Source organism: Macadamia integrifolia, chromosome 14 (genome assembly GCF_013358625.1).
Source record: "Macadamia integrifolia cultivar HAES 741 chromosome 14, SCU_Mint_v3, whole genome shotgun sequence".
NCBI classification, from domain to species: domain Eukaryota; kingdom Viridiplantae; phylum Streptophyta; class Magnoliopsida; order Proteales; family Proteaceae; genus Macadamia; species Macadamia integrifolia.
The window spans coordinates 15,169,788-15,190,953 of record NC_056570.1 but is presented as its reverse complement, the minus strand read 5'-3'; the positions used below and the strand labels follow the sequence as shown (position 1 = coordinate 15,190,953).

Sequence of the window (21,166 nt, the reverse complement as noted above, 5' to 3'; positions counted from 1 at the left end):
CAAAAAACTTCCCATCTATCTAATGGCTATAATAATCGAAACGTCAATGTGATATGCTAGAAATAGGTGATCAATAGAAACCAAGTACAATTTTCTTAAAATATATGTATATATATATATTGAAATTTTTATGATATATATATATATATATATATGTATATTAATATACTCTAGGGTAGACATTGGCTATTAATTATTTATCAATATAGTACCTTCTATTTATTGATAGTAAATTGTTAAGTTTTTATCTTCTAAATGTTATTATAAATGTATGATATTTTATTATATATTAATTACAAAAATTGAACATATAATATAAGAATGGTATTAAAAAATTAATATTAATGGTTAATTGTTCCAAACTTAATTTTCCTTCAGAATGAAACAATCTCATTGACTTATGCATGGGTTGATTATTATAACAAAAGTAATATGTAGTGTTGTTTGATGTTGACCATATAATGTTATTGGATATTGATTATTAGAATGGCACTATCCAAAGTAATGCTTATATAATTATTCTATTATAACTTAATTGCTATAAGGGAGATTATTTATGATAACAATATAAATATGTATATATATATATATATATCATATGCTTTCCTTGTTCTTCACTATAGATAAACTTATTGGTTCAAATTGATAAAATATCAAATGCTTGGACTGGTTAATACAACTAAATGAGTACTAGTAATGTTAGTTGATCTTGAAATTCAAAACTATATATAGTGGTTATTATTTAAAGAAGGAAATGGTGATCATACCAATAAATAAATAAGGGACCAATGTTATATATATAAAAAAGTACATTTTTTTTCTGTTGGTGGGAAAAGTCAGAAATTTGTAACCACCTAACTTACATTATGGAATAATTTAAATGCTATCAGATAACTCATAGTACTAATAGTTAAAATAATGTTTCAAAGGCCATTGAAACAAAGGTTTTTTTTTTCTTATAAATTCATAATTATACAAAAAAATAAAAAAACATATTATATACAAGACAATACCATTGAGATGTGCTACCAAATTTAACATAGATAGCTTATCTAATAGTTGAAATAATTAAATTGCATAACCATCTACACATCAAGACATTGGTCATGTAATAAGAACCCCTTCCAACAACAGCAAGGTAGATAGATCCCTATTCCCTCCAAACAAATACTCATTTTATTTTTTCACTTTTTGATATCCTATCCTTCACATATATGATATTCTCACATATTTTAAGGTGCAACCCTATTTTCTAATGTGTGGAGGAATAACTAGTTGTATAATTATATAGTGAGAGAAACTTTTTTTTATGCATGCGTCAAATTTGATGGGAAATCTCAACTATATATTTTTTCTTATTCAAAATGAAAAATTTAATTAAAATAAACTTGAGAGATTACAATCTTTGGAATTACATCCAGACATAGGGTTTTTGTTATGCATGATCATGTGTGCTAATTTGGCTAAAAGCCTAAAACAATAATTATCTTATTACTAGGCCTGAGACCCACAAAAAAAAGAAGTGTTGCATAGATTTGTGCACATCCAAAAAATAAAGGGAGCTACACTCAAAGACCATGAGGTAGTAATTAGGTCAGAAATTAATTTCCCTATGATTTCAGAATTGCTCCAAACCTCCTTCACTCCCTATCCCTGCCAAATCTCAACTATAATGCTCACCTTATATTCAACATTTTTTTTTGCCATCAAAGTTATGGAATGTTGATCTAGCCATCACTATTGTTTAATTGGGGACCATGTATTAGGCTACCTATGTGTCAAACCACTTAGCTTAACTCAATTATATGAATCACCATATATTAAATCTCTTCTTAATTATAATGAGAGGTTAATGTTATTAATATTCTTGCAAAGTTAGGCATCAATCGATCTACGATAGGATAGATAAAAGGTATACATAAAGTTCTTGCCATATAGTATACATTTATATAAAATCACTCATCTTTATTAGGGTTTGGAGGGGGGGTTCAGGTAGGTAATCACATTGTTAATGACAAAGACGTTCCAAAGATTCTATTAAATTATTCTTAGATTAAAAATACACATGATTGAATAACCCTAATCATCCGATCCCCACCATGACCCTCTTTTTAGGTATAAAAATTGACACAGATGAATAGTATAACTATTTATTTTAGTTATACTTTGCTGGTCTGGTGGAGGAACACCTAGACACGGCTGGGTCTTTTCACACATTGCTATGTCTAGTCGTTTCCTACGTTAGGCTATTAATTAGGGTTCTTTTTATCTTTTCTCTACAATGCTTTTCTGTTTTTAGGAGGCTTTTTTGGTTATTGTTCGGTTTTGGGTTTCAATTTAGTCTAGTCCAATTCAATTTATACTAGTTTCATGAAAGCCAAAATTGAAACTAACTGATAAGGATTTGGTTTCGCTCAAATCCATATTTTTGGTTTGATTCGATTGATCCAACCGGTTTGGGTTGGAAATTAACACCCATAGGCTTTTATGTAATCAATATTAAGTTAGGATCTTCCATTAGAAAAAGAGAAGATGATAAAGCAGTTATTAATGATAATTGTGCAGATTAAACACTTGAAAAGTGTTATTGATTAACATTAGCTTAAGGAGGAAATGAACGCTCCCTCCCAAGTTGCACAACCCTTGCGTTCAAACATAGAGAGCGGCAAAATGATACCCCCACCCATGTGAAAACTAAAAAACCTTCCTATTGATGCCTGTGTGTGTCGCTCATTGCACCCAAACCACCCCCTCTAGTGTAGATCAGGATTCTCTCCTGAGCGATGATCGTCTAGATCTTGTCCATGCCCACTTAGGTGATCGACACGTGTCCAAGTAATAATACAATGACTCTCTTGGTGTTGTGCCTTTGTTCTAATTGGTAGAAATATAACCATTAAATTACCGCTTGAACAATTACTTATAGAAACATGCTAACTTGCACGATCAGCACTCACGAGAGAAAGCGCAGAGGAAGCATTTTTTTTTTTGCTATTTTTCCCACTTTCATATTTTAAATCCAATTTTTTCCACCCAAAAAAAAAATTTAAATGCAATTATAATAACCGACGACCCATTGGCCAATAACTAATAAAAGCTCAGCTCAGGTCCACGTCAGCAGATGTTACCCGGGAAGCGGGACATTAAATTAAGAGCACGAAGAACTGTCGATTAATTAACTACCTAATCGTGATTAGTTAACTAACAAAGTCCTGTAAATGAAAGTTTACGAACCGGTTATAATGGTCACAAAATTGGTCAAAGAAAGACCCTTACTGTTTTTTCGAATAGTCCACGGGTGACAACAGGTAATTCCCTCGTGGTCGACCGGTTATTACCGGTAACTCTCTGGCAAGATTAGAGTTAGATAGACCCCAAGAAAACAGTCTCCTCCTCCCTGGCTTCCCTCTGTCTCTCTTCGTTGTTTGACTATATATGATTCACCATCCGCAGCCATGTCTTTTTTTTCTCTTCTTCTTCTCCTCTTCATCTCCTTTATCGATCGATTTCAGGGGACTTTTGCCGGATTCCGACCATTTCCTTCACCTGAAGCTCCTACTTTTCTTCTATCTGAGCTCTCCAAGGTTCGCCTTTCCTTGAATTATCTCCCAATCCTTGAGTTTCTTCGTTTTCTTTTTTTGAGAATCACCGTAAGATCTGATTTTTGAAGGTTTGTTGTTTGCAGAAAATGCGGTTAATTTTATTTGTACTTTTTCTTTCGTTCAATTTCTGGTTTTTTATTGTGATTTTCGCGTGGATCTTGATATATGATATGTAAATTTTGTTAAATTTCTAATTTCCGTGTTCCTGGTTTTCGATAATGTAGCATTGTTGCTTATGCTTTCGTATTGGAAATCTTTTGAGGAGATTATGAAGTTCATCGTTTCTATCTCAATGTGTTCTAAAGGTTCTAATTGTTGGATTACTTGCCTTTTTAATTTAGTTTCCTGAATTGCGGATCCATATATCAAGGCACAAGGTAGGAAGATTATGGAGGGGACTCGAGGGATGGGCCTCAAGTATGTGGATTCACAGTGTTCTCTATCGGAGCTTGACGATTTCGATCTCTCTCGGCTTCTCGACAAGCCGAGACCGTACCTCGAAAGGCAGAGATCCTTCGACGAGACGTCTCTGAGCGAGCTCTCAATCGGTCTCAAGTCTCTCAATCGAGGAAGCACTGATAACTTTGAGACGATTTACTCACCTCGTGGACGATATGGTCTGGACACACCGACGTCGTCGGCTCGGAACTCTTTTGAGCCTCATCCAATGGTGGGAGAAGCCTGGGAAGCTCTCAGACGGACTATAGTGTTCTTCAGGGATCAACCTGTAGGGACGATCGCTGCCCTTGATAACTCAGAGGAAGCCCTGAACTATGATCAGGTCTGGTCTTAATCCAAAATTCTTTGGTTTGCTTTTCTGTTTCTGCTCTTTTTTGAAGACTTTAGAACTTATATGCAGGTGTTCGTGAGAGACTTTGTGCCAAGCGCTCTGGCTTTCTTAATGAATGGAGAGCCTGATATAGTTAAGAATTTTCTGTTGAAGACTCTTTGTCTTCAAGGTTGGGAGAAAAGAATAGACCGTTTCAAGCTTGGGGAGGGTGTGATGCCGGCTAGTTTCAAAGTGCTTCATGATGCTACCAGGAAAACGGATACTCTAGTAGCAGATTTTGGTGAGAGTGCGATTGGAAGAGTTGCTCCTGTTGATTCAGGTTTCTGGTGGATTATTTTGCTCCGAGCCTACACGAAGTCGACTGGGGATTTGTCGTTGTCTGAAACACCCGACTGCCAGAGGGGAATGAGGCTTATTTTGACTCTGTGTTTGTCCGAAGGATTTGACACGTTTCCTACCCTGCTTTGTGCTGATGGGTGTTGTATGATTGATAGAAGAATGGTAAGTTTGTCTTTTCTTCTTCTTTCATCCCCACTTTAACCTCAACGGAAAATTTGACGTGCAGAAAATTAATCAATGTAGTAGACCTTGAACCAGTATAAACAGTACACTTATAAATTTGAAAAGCAGAAGATAATGTATTTGAAATGTTTCTTCTCTTTATATTTTTAGTTCCTAATGTAGCTGGTTCTCTCTGGTGCTCTTTTTGTTGTTGCACACTGTATTCTTTCCAGTGGATCTTGTTATTCAAAAAAGGAGGTAGTTCCCCCCCCCCCTTTAAATGCAGCATTACTTGGTGTACTGACGTGATATGCAGTATAATTAGATTCTATGCTTTTGAATGTACGTATTAGAAGGAGCACATAGTTTAATTGGATGAAAATGTCTAAGGGGTGATCTCATTATAAAACTTCTCTTTTTTGAGTGTGTCAGAAACAAGGACAAATCAAACAAAGCGATGCTTGATGTCATTCCTTTTATGACACACTGTGTCTCTCTTCTGTTTTCTGCTGGTGCTTGAAGCATTTTGCAAGTGATTGCTTTTATTTGCCAAAGTGATTGATACACTAAATCAATATACTGCTCTTTGTGTTGAAGATAGAAAGGAACCTAAGTCGAGGTTTTTCTATATATGTGCATCTACCAACATGTCTTAATGCATTCAGCATATGCTTATGCATCCAGTCCTGAAAGTCTCTATTTCATATTTTTGTTCTCAATTATGTTACTCACTTGAGTGGTCACTGGATATTATATGTATTCTTGTTTTTGTTGAATGGTTCCATTCAGATCATGGTCAAGAGTCCCTAGTGCTCATGTAGGCGTTACTCTCAGGTGAGAAACCTGTTTTGTCTAGTTATGGCCTGAAGTGAATCTTGACTTACCAGAGGCCATATGACAAGAGTGGCTACAACTACAATCACAAATTACTGCATTGCAGCCAGTCTATGCCGCATGTTCTTCCAACCTCTTTAATATTTTGAAACAAAGGAATATATAGGGTAGGTCAAATTTCTGCACAGTATGCAATTATTAAGGTATTTGATTTTTTATAGACTATATTTTTTGTATTTCTTTTCTTATTGAGTTCCTTCCCTTTTATCTCCTCCTCCATCCCAGCTAGGTCTGTCTCTTGCCCTACTTATTATTGATGTCCATCCATGACCCAACTCATGGCCCTACCTGGGTACAAACCTTTCAAGCAGTTAATAACTCATTTGGTAACTTTCTAGAGCTGTATAATGCAAACGTGATCTTCTTGTAACCCCCTGTTTGCTTGGTGATTCATGAGACTACATATCTGTATCCATTCTTTATATTTGATGATAAATCATCTGTGTCATCAATATTAAAGTTTAGCGGATGAATTTAGATGATCTGGATATTCTTTGATAAAGGTTTTCCCATATTTTCTATTTACACCATTTATTGTTCAGTTTAAGTAATGTGGATTTGAAGACGATTTCCTATTTTACTGTTGGCTGGGTCGTGAGTTGTTGACTAGGACCGTAGTTCAAAATCTTGGTCGAAATCGAAACGGTCAAGATTTTGCGAAATATTTCGGTTTTGACAAAGATCGAATGAAACTGGGTGCAACTCCTTAGGAACGCAGGGTTTCAACTGAAATTCTGACATTTCTGCCGAATTTTCTGTTTCGACTCTGTTCTGTATAAAACAATGTATATGAAAGAACTATTGCAGAGATCTCCTCAGCCAATCAGCCCTTGACTATTACTGATGACTTTAGTTTCAAGTGTCAGAATCAATTTCTCCTCCTTAATCGTCTCTCAAATACTGAAGGTATCTTCGTTGCTGTATGAATTTTCTAACTTAATCAGGCCTAAGCATCAGGAGAGGAGATTTGGCCTTAGCCTAAAGTATGAGAGCCTTGCGATACAATAATCTTTTTCTGCTATCCTTGCTGTGTGAGGGAATCTTCACAGTTGTCAATGCTGATTTTTGGCTTTTTGCCTTGGCAGTTGTTGACTTTTCCACTTGTTATGTAATCTGATGTAATTCTTGGTTGCCCCCAGGAATTTGAGGCCTGTAATCTGTTACTGATTTATGATGCAGTGCTTTCCATCATGAGTATACGCTAATGTGGTTGTCATGTGCTTGTATGATTCCATCCATCTCCTATATCTTCTGAAACCAATCACCTTAAGCTAATAGATGGGAGTCCGTGGAATGTGAGATACCATTTAAGTGAGCTTAGCAGAAACCGATATTCATTGAAGGATAAAACAGGACAAACTAAGGGTAATATTTATATTTAATTGTCATCATTCTGGTCCATCTTTTTTCCCTTATTCAGTGATTTTTTTTTATTTTTTTTTTGGAGGGGGTTAGGACAAGGAGAGAGAATGGGGATGGGGATTCTATGGAGGGCTGCATAACTAGGATTGAGAGGGCTATTGTAATTATATTATGTTCAATATTATTTACAGAAATAATAAATTAACTATTAATGCGTTGTTTTCGTTCTGCAACTTATAATAGGTCAATATCCACCTTGAGAATGTTGTTAGAAATTGACATTTCCTCATTTTACAGGGAATTTATGGTTACCCTATTGAAATCCAAGCACTGTTCTTTATGGCATTGAGGTGTGCTTTATCGATGCTTAAACCGGATAATGAAGGAAAAGAGTGTATAGAGAAAATTGTGGAACGTTTGCAAGCTTTGAGTTTCCACATGCGGAATTACTTCTGGCTTGACTTTCAGCAACTTAACAAGATATATCGTTACAAAACAGAGGAGTATTCTCATACAGCAGTTAACAAGTTCAATGTTATTCCTGATTCAATTCCAGATTGGGTATTTGATTTTATGCCAACAGATGGTGGATATTTTATTGGAAATGTCAGTCCGGCAAGGATGGATTTCCGATGGTTTGCCTTAGGTAACTGTATTGCTATTCTTTCCTCACTTGCAACTCCTGAGCAATCCATGGCTATAATGGATCTTATCGAGTCACGGTGGGAGGAGCTTGTGGGAGAAATGCCCTTAAAGGTATGCTATCCTGCAATAGAAAACCATGAATGGCTAATTGTAACTGGTTGTGACCCCAAGAATACAAGATGGAGTTACCACAACGGTGGATCTTGGCCAGGTTAGTTCTAACTTCCAGTCCTTTCTGATATTGATTCTTTTATTTTTTTATTTTTTTATTATTATTTTTTTTTTTAATTTGCAAATATTTTTTCCATTTTGAATCAACATTTTTATGTAATGACTGTAGTGTTGAGACACTAATACCAGTCGCATTGGGCTATACTTTAGCACTCATGATTAGCATGAGAAATTGCAATTCTCCAATTTGTTCCTGTCTATGCAATAACCCAGACCATTAAAACTTGTAGTGCATTTCTACGTAGGCTAAAGGGCGATCCCCACACCATCTTGGCTATTTTAACCAGATTTGATCTGATTGGGTGTAATGATGGATTGTATGGATATAAATTAAGCATCAGGAAGGAGGTTAATTTGTCAGTACCATTCCATTTGGGACGTAAATGCAAGTTTATTTCCATTATAGGTAAATACTTTTTAACCTTCCAAAGCACTGGTATATAACTCGATAGGGAGGACCCACATGCCCTACAGAAATCTATGCCTAGACTTTGTTCAGAACTGATGGTTAAATATTCAAGGACTGGAGTTACGCCTCATGGGTTTAGATCTGAGTATGAGTCTGAGAAACTACTTTAATTTGATTGTCCCAGATTTGGAGCTCTGGGTGTACTGTGTATACTATGTTTCATTTCCATGTTTTTCAGTACAACTGGATAAGAGTGTTCCCTCTGCGCTCTAGTGAAAATAGAGAACTTGTTTGCTTTCACTGCTAGCCTTGTTGCACATTAAATTAAAATTCTGAACCATGCACCATCTGTGAGTATTGCAGTGAGCAGTTATTCTCCCAAGGCTTGAACCTGATGTTCTTGCTTGCAACTACTATGACTGTCAAAAAGGCTTATTCCTTTATCGTATTTTATTTCCTTGCTCCGACTATGTTGAAAGAAGCAGATAGAACCCAGTTCTTGAATTTGTAGCTAATGGTTATTGGAACCATCCTGTACTTCAAACTTGGTAGTGGCTGAGCAAGATTAATGTAGTCAGACTAGGGATTGCATGGGTTGATTCAATGACATCAGAGCCAATGTTCCAAAACGATATCTATCAAAAACAGACCAAATGTTCTCTTACTATCCGTCTAGCACATGCACTAACATAAACCTGTACTTGCTTTGTGTAAGCATCTATTTTCAGCAGTATCTTCATAGTTGCTTATCTGTTTTTCTGCAATGACCTGCCTCATGCATACAGATGTGTGCAACACACACAGATATTTAGCTAGCACAAAAATCCCATAAGAGGAGGTTGGGATGTTGTTGGTTTAGGGCAGATAGCAGATCTTTCTGCATATTGCCACAGCCCCTAGACTATATGAGCCATCTGGTCTATGGGAAACTTGTGGGTTGTCTGGCAGACAGCACACAAGGACTGGTTGCCAGTTCTTATCCCAATTGCCTCTCCCTGGTTGTCTGTTTTAATCCTTCGTGTTATATTATCTCTAAAAGAATCGTTCAAATTGCATAACCTGTCAATTCAACTTTTTGCAATCTTCTTTATGTTTTTCTTGTTCAGTGCTTTTGTGGCTTCTGACCGCTGCTTGCATCAAGACTGGACGGCCACAAATCGCAAGACGGGCAATTGATCTTGCTGAGAACCGGCTGTTGAAAGATAGCTGGCCGGAGTATTATGATGGTACGACCGGGAGGTTTATTGGTAAGCAAGCAAGGAAATTTCAGACATGGTCAATTGCTGGATATCTGGTCGCAAAGATGATGCTGGAAGACCCTTCACATTTGGGGATGATTTCATTGGAGGAGGATAAGCAGATGAAGCCCGTAATTAAGAGATCTGCATCTTGGACTTGCTGAAAGCTCAAAGAAACACAAAAGAAGGCAAAAAGAGGATTAAGTGAGGCCCTTCTCTTTTCACCCTCTATTTTTATTTATAACACCCCCTATTCTTTGGCCATCTTTTGTCGTGGTAGGTCTTGGTTGACGATATGGTTGTGTACAATAGTTTCATGTGTCAGACATCTTGCTTTTCAAATAAAGATACATTTTGATACTTGATTTTCAGTTTATAGGTTTTGTGTCTTATGGTCTCCTGTACAGGATAAATTTGTAGAGGAACCATTTGTTGAGCAATTCTGCCATGACAACAAAGCTCCAACTCTGTGTAGGTTTGGCAGTGAAAGAGGCAGAAGTGCTCCCTACAATGGTTGCTACACAGTTTCATCAAATAAAGTCCATATTCAAGGATCCTAATAAGCAATGTTTTGTGAAACCTATCCAGGTCTACTGATATGCAATGATTCTTGTGGTAGACCTGCTCTATTCAAGTAGTTGAAGGACCAGCTGAAGTGGCTAAAGCCTTGTGTGAATGGCAAATCAATCCAGACATTTAAACCCCACCCACCCAAAAAAAATAAAAGGAGTTAATCTGGACTTTCTCCTAGATTTATCAGATCTTCATGGACATCTAGGGCGTAGATATGTTATCCTTTTTTATTAGCCATTTTACCATTCCCTACCCTAGGAGATCAGACACTGCAAAATCCAATCTGGATTGGCCAATTTTTGAGGAACAGATGGGGTATGAGCCAGGTATCAGGTGGATGGGTGACTATGCCTGATCCCATCCCAATACTTGGAATTTTTTTTTTTTTCTTATGAAAATAAAACACTAACATCTAACATGACAGGGTCCTGCAGATCTTTAGAGTTACTAGATTTTGCTTTACTTCGACATTGTTTAACTACAGAAAATGAGTTAAAATTTACATAATTAAGAAATAACAAACAAAAAGGTAAAGAAACTCCAAGGCTATTGATCCTTCCCTGACTGAATAAGGTGCACCAATTCTTCGCAATCAGTCCACAGATGGCTGGGTCAGAAGCACAGGCATGACATGGGCTTAATATTAAGGTTCAAAGCCACTCTTCGTATGTCTTAATGTCTTAATTTGTGAACAGTTCAGTAAGAAAAAAAAAATCAGAATTTTTTTAATTTGAAGAGAGACAGATACATAAAAAATAAATAAATAAAAAAAAAATTTATTTTTTAATTATGATTTTTGTATTTTTTCTGTATTTTTTTCTTTTTCTTTTTCTTTTTCTTTTTCTTTTTCTTTTTCTTTTTCTTTTTCTTTTTCTTTTCATGATTGCCAAACATAGCCAAATGTAAGTTGTTAGGTTGTTACTTGTGCACGTGGAATGACGAGGACCAAGGGGATTCTGTAAAAAAATTTGAGTATTGGGTGAAGAGTAGGGAGGGCTGGTCGTTGCAGGTGCTGCAGCTTTAAGTTTTGTAAACAGTGCCTGCGACAAAAGTACAGTGATGTGGCTTGACCAAGTTGATACAAGTACTTGGAGTACCATGAGCAATGATTGATTGCAAGAGAAATTTAAAAGAAAATGAAAGTGAAATTAAAAATAAAAAAATTGTAATTATCACGGTATGAAATTCTATTTGATTATATAAATTATTTTATTTAGCAATGATACGTTTTATATGAAGTTTTAATTTACATTGATGTAATATAAAGTAAAATTTAATAACTAAATATGAATTGTTTTGTAGAATTAGTGGCATATTTTTTTTTTTATTAGTGGTTTAGTCACATAGAGTAATAATTACAATAATTTTTTTTTTAAAATATAAAATTTCACTTGGCTTTCCTTTTACCCTTGCAATGAAACAAAGTCATAGGTTTATTTTATTTTATTTTTGTTTTCTTTTGGGGAAGAGGGTTTCTAGGAGTATCATAGCTTCGTGCATATAAACCCAGAGAGAGAGAGAGAGAGAGAGAGAGAGATAGTTGATTTGACCGTAAAAATTGGTTGGGCTGAATAAGTTATCTAGTCTAATTAGGTATCTGCTTCACCAAAAAAAAAAAAAATTGGGCTTCCCCACTTTAGGATCTTGCACTGTGATCAGTTCATTGAAGTAATCAATCTTCATACACTAGAAATGATCTCATTTATAAACGGTCGGTTAGGTATAGATCTTTAATCGGGCTAAACAAGCCTTAGACGGATTTTAAACGGCTTTAAAACTAATCGAGCTTAGCAAACAAGCTCGAAGAGATCTAAACAGGTTTTAAACATGTCGGGCTAGGTTGGGCCACTAATTGGTTAGTGAACATGGGTCAGGTTTGGCTAGGTTTCTTAAAATCCATACTTAACTCTAGCTCCTCAAAACTCAACTTAGGCCCAACCCAACCCTATCGGGCTCATGTCCAAGCCCAACCTAACACCTGGCCCTAATTCAACCTAGAAGGGCTGGGTTGACCCTAAATGGCCTGATTTTTTCCAAGGTCGATTTAGCCATGATTGCCTTTGTTTTAGAAAACCCTAATTTTTTTTTTTTTTGGTAGGATAAAAAACCCTTATTTCACTTGGTAAATAGTATAATGTGGGGCCTGTGGGCAAATAAGTTTGGTTCCAACAAATTATTCTTTATCTAAAGTTTAGGGTTAAAATCTAGGTTTGGGTTGAAATCAGTGTTTTTCAACCCTATCCCGCCCTCAGGGTAAAAATCTTAGCCCAAGCCTTGTTTGAGCTCAGGGCAAGCTAAGGTGGGTTCGGGCTATCAAGGCCAAGTGTTCACCCCTAGACTGTTGGGTAGCACCGTTGCACCGAAAACACATGAGAATTAATAATTCAGACGTTGAACATGACATGTTTAATAAATGGACAGGATGATTTTGAGTTTTTCTGGTCAAACCTGCTAGTGTGGGCCTGAAATTGACTTCCTATTCCAACCTCTCAACCTTGAAATATAGCAATAGTAGGTTAATAGCACTTAGTGATAAGTGTCCCCTAGTGGCTCACTATCTGGTCCAGTGTGGGTCTTACAACAACAACAACAACAACAAAAGGAAAAAAAAAAAAAAAAAAAAATCTCGAAACAAAAATCACTCCTTAATGATTGAGAGCAGTGCCTCATCATAAATAGAGAAGAACATCCAATAAACCACAAATGCTCTAGATCTGATCAAAGAGAGGAAATTTGGGGAGGGCACTTTGCTTGGAGTCTTGACTTCCTAGATCAGCTTCCTTAGTAATGCCACATTTTGGTTTATTTTTTGACTTTTAGAGTTAAAGTAGGTTTTAGTCTATTAGGTGCAGGCAACAAATCACAAAACTATACTTAAAAACCACAAATGCTTCAAAGAAACAAAGCCTCTCATCAAACTGATTAATACCAAAGTGTATAGTGTAAACCTATAACATAACATAGAATAGGTGTTGGAAATTTAATACAATAGCTAGGTGTCAGGTAATGCTCGAATCTTTAGAGGATTAGATCGATCTCCTCTCATATGCGAAACTTTATCACATAAAATTTAATGGGGATGATATGGGTTATCTTTTGTATTGCAGATGTAATTTCCTCATTTCTCCATGCGATCTTAGTTCTTTCACACTTGAGTAATATAAGGAACATGTTAACGCAACCATGGCGATGGTCAAGAATGCACATTGGCACCCTCACCTAGAGTTTCAGAAAAACTTGCTTAATAATATTAATATAACAAAAATATTTTGTCAAACATGCTTCTAAGAGAAGAATAAACATTTTTCATCGCCAAACTTCACTATTCGTTTGTTCTAGCCGCCAAATAATAATAATATAATCAATCCCATACAATAGTTCATAGTAATCCTTAAGGTTAAAGGACACATCAACACAAGTAGAGACCATAATAGAATAATCAGAGGGAGGATGGGGTATAATGTGAGAGTCATGAGTCCATTGCTAAATTAAATGCATAAGCCAATAGGGGTTTACTTTCATTTTCTTAAACAAGCCTACATTCCTAGACACCCACATAAAATGAAAAAGAAATAGCAGTCACAAAAGCTTTAATGATAACTACTTCGCGTAGTTGGTGAAGTTGTGGTGTACTAAGCCACTAAGCCCACGATCATTAGGAGGTCTTGAGTTTGAACCTCTTACACGTTACCTTCTCCCTCCCCTCCCCCCCTTCCATAGAGTTAGTATTGATAAAAAATATATATATATATATTTTTTTTTTTTTTTTTTTTTTTTTGATAAATACAGCTCATCAAGTTGGCCGAGTCTAAAATTGACTTGGCCCAAACTTTTAGTTTTCCTTTTACTTCTAAAATTTTCCTTATTTTTGCGCAACTTTTTTTTCTTGTTAATTTTCTGTTACATGTTTTAAGTTATCACATGACCTTTGGACTCTCTCTCTCTCTCTCTCTCTCTCCAACTTGATTGGCCTTTTAGTTTGATTCTGTTGTGGGGCTTGTGATCATCAGATAAACATATATTTTGCGTCTATGAATTTGATATTTTTTTCCATCCATTTTATCTCTTGGAGCATGCCACGGCAGTAGCAAATTCAATTGTATACCTTTTGCTATTTTCTTTCATCTGTGCAGTGGTATATTTCTCAATCGTGTGGTTGATTCGCATGCCACAAGGTTATCTAGATCAGAAACTTGGGATTTCAAGTCTGACATTAATTTCCAATGATGTAAATTGGGACTCATTGCAATGCCTAAGATATAGATTTATTAAAATAATTAGGATTATTTTTTTTTTTTGTTGATGGCAATAACGAAAGTGGAGGATTGAAGTAATTGAGTTGTATTTATACCGTCTGAGGATGCTTGGATGTAAACTTTGCATTATTTTTTCATTTAATTCCATTTTACTGATCACTAGAAGAAGAAAAAAATAACTGGGCCTTAATTTTTAAGCCCATCTTATATTTGTGGCCCAGCTCTCTGGGCTTTTTTATTAATTCAATTGTGTATCAAATGAGTAGGTTAATTAATGAGGTGGTTCGGGCTAAATATAAGGGGAGGCTTTAGGGGCCCACAAGAAAATAGAAAATATGCCAAAGGCTAAGCCATAGAGGTGTAAATTAGTCCGGTTCGATTCAGTTCAAGTTGTAATGAACTAAAAAAAAATAACACCCTTAGCGGGGAGAGAGAGAGAGAGAGAGGACAATGGACAAAATAGGAAATGGAAGCCCCAAGGATTTTATGGAGAGAGCGAGTGGGGAAGATAGCTTTGCAGGAAAAGGGCAAAAACAATTTTTTTTTTTTGGGGGGAAGTGTGGGGAGGTGAAGTAGATCTAACTAGTTCTCAACTTTGGCTATAATGGCCCTTGTACCTTGCACATAAAAAAATGCTTTGTTGATCATTGGGCATGTCTCGAAAATTGTAGTTACACATGTAACATCCTAAGGAATCATAAGCTTTATTTGGAAATTACACAACTTTATCAACCTTTGGGGGTCTTCACTGTGGCACAACTTTCAGTTACCAACTTGTGAAGATTACCGTAAGTTCAATGGTAGATGTTCAAGCCCCCAACACCCCATCTGTCTAATATAGTAATTAGCAATAGTAGCAATAGTTATAGTTTGAATAAGTGGACTTATTGGGCCCCTTGCTGGCCCCTTAGTGGGTCTTGTACTCCTAGATAACCATAGTGGCCCTTATACGTTACACTAAAAAAAAAAAAAAAAAGATTGTTAACCTTTGGGCTATTTAAAAAAATTAAAGTAACATAATTTAAACCCTCAGAATTCATATGATTTATTTAGAAATTAGATCCCGACTTTGTTGACCTTTGAGGGCCTACACTTTGGGGCAGTGGTCAATTGTTGGCTTATGAAGGCTAGCATAAGTCCAAGTGTAGTGTTCGAGCCCTCTACACCCCAGCTTTCTACATAGTAATTAATAATAGTAGTAGTATTTATAGTTTGAATAAGTGAGCCTATTGGTCCCATGTTGGCCCCTCGTGTGGGTTTATATATGGCTCCTTATGGGTCTTTGTTTGGTCCTTCAATGGGTCGTGTACTATTGTACAGCTATAGTGGTCTTACCTTGTAAAAAAGAAAAAAAAAACTTTGTTTACCTTTAAGGTAGTCAAAAAAATTAAAGTTACACATATGTCACCTTCAAGATTCATATGTTTTATCTAGAAACTAAACCACGACTATACTAACCCTCATGCTTCATATGTTTTATTCGAAAACTAGACCATAGCTTTATCGATCTTTGGGGTCTTGCATTTTGGTGCAGTGATAGACTGCTTGTTTCTGAAGACCAACGTAAGTGTAAAGGCATATGTTCGAATCTCGTACACCATATTCTTCTATATAATGAGTAATAATAGTAGTTTTTGTAGTTTGAATAAGTGTGCCTCCTTGTGTAAATCCTTGTCTAATCTCTTGGTAGTCTTATACTCTAATATGGCTATAGTGGCTCTTCCCCTTGCACCAAAAACAAAAAACTAAAAAACTTTAAAACTTTGTGGACCTTTGAGACAACCTCAATATTCATATGCTTTATTAAAAAACTAGATCATGACTTTATCGACCCTCATATTCATATGCTTTATATAGAAATTATACGACGACTTTATAGAACTTTAAGCTTACGCTTTAGTATTACAATCAGTTGCTGGTTTGTAAAGACCAACATAGGTTCAATGGGCATGTGTTTCAACCCCTTAAACCTCATCATTTTATATGGTATAATTAGTACTAATTGTAGTTGTGGTAGTTTAAATAAGTAGGCCATTTGGGACACTTGTGTGGGTCCCTTTTTTTTTTCTTTTTTTGACAAAAGCTTTCCACATCCTTTGAAGTGGGAATAGTCCCTATGAACCCCCACAAGTCATTTCCACTCTAAAGAGTGTGAGAGCCCTAAGAAAGAAACAAGGGTGGTACCAAGGGGATCCAAGCCCAAGTAAGAAGCTTCCTAAGGCGCTTTACCCACTACGGATCATCAATAGACCAACTCCCTTGGGGACCTTGTGTGGGTCTTCATCTAGCCCCGTAGTAGGCTTGTACTCATGTATTGGTAGTGGCCCTTGTACCAAAAAAAAAAAAAAAACTTTGCTGACATTAAAGGACCAACCCCCTTGGGGACCTTGTGTTGATCTTTATCTGCCCTCTTGGTGGCATTGTACTCATGTATGGTCATAGTGGCCCTTGTAACACCCCCCCCCCAAAAAAATTCTTGACATTAGGGCTGGTTAGGAAAATTAAAGTAATGAACTTGGTATGAGCCGTAAACTTGGACGTCCTAAGTTTGACTCTCACTAGGCGTACCTTGGGCCACTCACATGAGAGTGGTTAGTGTTCTTCACTGCTTTCAGTGAAAGTTAAATGATTCTCATTCAATCCCGGAATAACCCGGTCTATGTGGTTGTGAGGTAAGTATGGGCCCGTGGGACTAGTCAAGCCAAAGACCTGAAAACCCGTAGTTAACAACGAAAAAGTAACACTTTTTTTTTTTTTTTTGAGGAACTACTCAAGGATAATTTATTCATGCACATCAGAGCAGTAAGGGGAATGATAGGAAGAGCGGGGATAAACTAAATACACTCACACACCCATATGATAGGAGTCGATTCACTAACCTCCTAGTGTTTGCTCTTCAAGCATAAAGTGTATGCCACTGCACTAGGCACAAGATCCATATAAATTAAAGTTACACATGTGAAATGATTCATATATTATTTTTTTACTATAACTTTATTGACCCTCAAGATTCGTATGCTTGTTTCTACCTAAAAAAAAAAAAATTATATGCTTTATTTGGAAAGTAAACCACGACTTTGTAGACCTTTCGAGGTTTCCACTTTTGCGTAGCGGATGGGTGCTGGCTTGTGAAGACTGATGTAAGTTGAAGGGCAAATGTTTCAATTCCCTACCTTCTATATAGTGCTAAGTAATTGTAGTTGTTGTTATAGTTTGAATGAATAAGCCTATTGGATCCTTTGTTGGACCCCTTGTTTGGATGTTTGCTTGTCTCCTTAATGTTCTTTTACTCTTGTATGGCCGTAGTGACCCTTTTTCCTTATACCAAAAATATATATAAAATAAGACTTTGTCAACCTTAGTCAATTAAATTAAAGTCATATATGTGACACCCTCATTATTCATATGAAAAATTAACCAAATAATGATTGGCTCTGCTTGGTTTTATCCATTTAAGTCATTGGTTTCATATATTTAAACCAATTAAAATCAATTGTTGGATTATACATATAAGTATTTTATATATAAAGTAAGTTTCAAAAGTAACAAATCCCTTTGTTTACTTTCACCTTTCACATTTAACCTTTGAAAAAAACAGAAAATGTTTTGGAGCGAAGGTTTGAATGAAAATTCAAAAACTCTTGAGCAAAAGTCAAAGCGTTGTACCAAAAAGCCCTAAGATGTTTAATCCCACATTGGTTTGAGAGGAGTAGAATTAAGAGCATATATATAGTTTTGTTTCTTAATGTTCTTGGGGTGCTTTTAAAGAGCTAGGTTGGGCTGTCACCAAGGTCAACATCAAGTGTGGGTGTCAAGAGGTACTTATCTTTTTGCACTTCTTGAGTTTTGAATATTTAATTCATATATATATATATATATATATATATATACTCACTCATATATGAAAAGACATCATTCATAATGTACACATTTTATACCCATTAATATAAGCATCTATAAGTGGGCAGACACATCTATACATGTACAAGTAGCATACATATGTATCTGAGAAATCTTTCCCCGTAACGTGTTTAGCTTTATTGCTCTGTTAAGTTCCTCCTCTATTTTGTTCGAATGCATTAACTAAACCATACTTACTGAGCCTCATATATCTCTCTCTAAGGATCAACGTATGTATACAGTCACACTGTGTTCAGTGGTAGTTTTACCCTAGAGATAAAATGTAAGTAACCCCAATTGTACCTATGTACGGGGCGTTTTCAAACCTCAAGGAAGGTATCTACTTTTAATATAATTCAACCTGTTTGGTTCATTGGCTTCAACATATATGTGGATCTATTTCAATAATTCGTCTACTGCAATCCAAGAATACGTCTCAACAATATCAATCTTGTAATCCTCAACATCGGGTACTTATTTTCTAACAACAATAAATCGATGAACCATGTTACTTGCTCCCTTTAAGAGAGTTTGAGGGTATTTTTGAAATAGAGGAAAAAATACCTGAGGACTAGGAGAGCGAAAGAGAGGGAAGGTTATTGGTGAAGGCTAATATTCAATTTAATCTAGGAATTGAAGTATTGATGATTCTTACCCAATAACAAAAGTACCAAAAAAATTTTGGGAGTTGTTAATATTGGGGGTAATTTTGTACTTTGGGGAATTAAAGTTCCTCTATATTGTAATGCATCAAAACACTGTATATAGGGTTGATCTCGTAAGGAGGTGTGTGTGAGGGTTTTGTAATTCTTTAATCAGAATAGTGGAAGCTTTGGTTATCACGTGGCAATGGATGTAGTTCATCTTGGGTGAACCACATAAATCATTGTGTATGTGTGTGTGTGTGTGTGTGTGATCTTTTTCTCGTTTTTTCTTTCACTTATCGTTGTTCTACTGAATTGTTAATTCCTATCAGAAAGAAGTCAAAAGGGGTGAAAAATCTTGTATCTGCAACAACCACAATCGGCTCTGTCGCTAGCACCACTACATTCAGCATCACCAATACATCAAGTTTGCTGAGACCATCACCACTAGCAATAACTGCTCAAGAAGAACAATCGTTAATTCACCTCTTCTCTACCGAAAAGACAGACAAAGAGAGCAAAAACGCAAATATGAGAACATGATTATATGTACCTCTCCTCGCCACATCCCCCAACTTCCTTCTTCTTCTTTTTTATCTTTGTTTTTCCACTAGGCCTTCGTTTCCACTCCCTATCCTCCATATAAGCCTTAAAACTTAGTTTGGCTTCCATAAGTGAATAGAAAATATAAAAATAAAAAATAAATTTGAAAATAAAGATAGACACATAAATCAATCATTACATATCTCAATATTTTTTTAATCAATATATAATGATTTAAGGGTGTTAATCGGTTCAATTTTGATTTAAACGATGCAGATCAGTTCGGTTCACATTTATTTGACTAAAACCATAACCGCACTATTTACTATATTGTTTCACTTTCTGAAACCGTGACCGTTTAGTAAGTGGTTTCGGTTTCCACGATTTCTAAATGGTGTCGGTTTCACGGTTTTAAATGGATTCAGTTTCGGTTTATTCCATACGATTTGTAAAATGGTTCATAATATGTTTGTTATAACTTGCAACCATCTCTAAACTGAAGATCATAAGCTTATCCAAAAATAATTGGCAACCACAAATAAGAGATTCTATATTGACGATAGTATGTCTTAATTTGATAATCTAGTGTTATTTCTTTGCATGGTCATTCTCAAACATATAGAACTAATATCATACAACATCTAAATCCAGCTTTCTACAACATAAAATATTAAAATGACAGGTGGTTTAGCCAAAACACCCCATCTGTGATAACATAGTAACATAGTAACATATATGGATTACAAGTTCATGATCTAAAGCCTAAATTTGAATTGAATTGCAATTAATCATACCAAAGCAGGATGGACACTTAATTTAATTGTTAATTGTTATACAGATTACTACCCCTACTTTATTTAATTGTTTTACGGATTAATTGGATCGATTTAAACGGTTTAAACGGTTTCAATTCGGTTTGAAATAACGGAATAATTCTTTCATATTCATAGAGATAGGGAACATAATTTACATGGATATAGTAAGCCTCGCTTGGGCTGCTTTAATGGTAGTCTTTACATTTTCTCTTTCGCTTGTAAGCATGGGAAAGAAGTGGACTTTAGAGGTACTACTTATTAACTTAAGATTAAGTTGGTAACAAACTCTATTAATTGTTTCATAGTATAGTTTCTGCAAAGCACTGTTTAATAACAATTTTTTCATTTCAAAATCTACTGGAATCCAGTACCAGTAAAAGTAAAGTAATGTATTATTACAAATAATACTTTTCAATCAAACAACTACTTCAAGAATTCCCCTATTCGAAACCGACCGTTTAACTAATCGGCCTGAAACTTGAAACTATAACCGCACCATTTACTAAATGGTTTTTCAGTTTCAGTGTAAATGGATCGGTTCGGTTTCATTTACAAATTCACATTCTTATAATGATTGACTTATGTGTCTCTCTCTCCTTTCTTGACAACCAAACTAGGCCAGATGCTCTCTCTCTCTCTCTCTCTCTCTCTCTCTCTCTCTCTCTCTCTCTCGTGAAGGGTTTAATTTTTTTCAAGTCAACTATACAAGCTATGCTCCAATTTTTCTCTTGAATTACATTCCTTGTTTTTGGTATAATATTTT

General features: G+C 35.7%; 1 protein-coding gene across 2 annotated transcripts; it reads left to right on the top strand.

The window, feature by feature from the left end:
* The first annotated feature begins 3,403 nt into the window (after nt 1-3,403).
* On the top strand, nt 3,404-10,032 carry LOC122060429 (probable alkaline/neutral invertase D). 2 transcript variants are annotated; one of them, XM_042623516.1, is made up of 5 exons: nt 3,404-3,584; nt 3,944-4,383; nt 4,462-4,893; nt 7,447-8,005; nt 9,541-10,032. In XM_042623516.1, exons 2-5 carry the CDS (start codon nt 3,991-3,993, stop codon nt 9,834-9,836), a joined length of 1,680 nt encoding a protein of 559 aa, XP_042479450.1. In that variant the 5' UTR covers nt 3,404-3,584; nt 3,944-3,990; the 3' UTR covers nt 9,837-10,032. The 2 variants fall into 2 exon arrangements, with proteins under 2 accessions (XP_042479450.1, XP_042479451.1); XM_042623517.1 differs by having other exon boundaries at nt 3,404-3,670.
* The last annotated feature ends 11,134 nt before the right edge of the window (nt 10,033-21,166 follow it).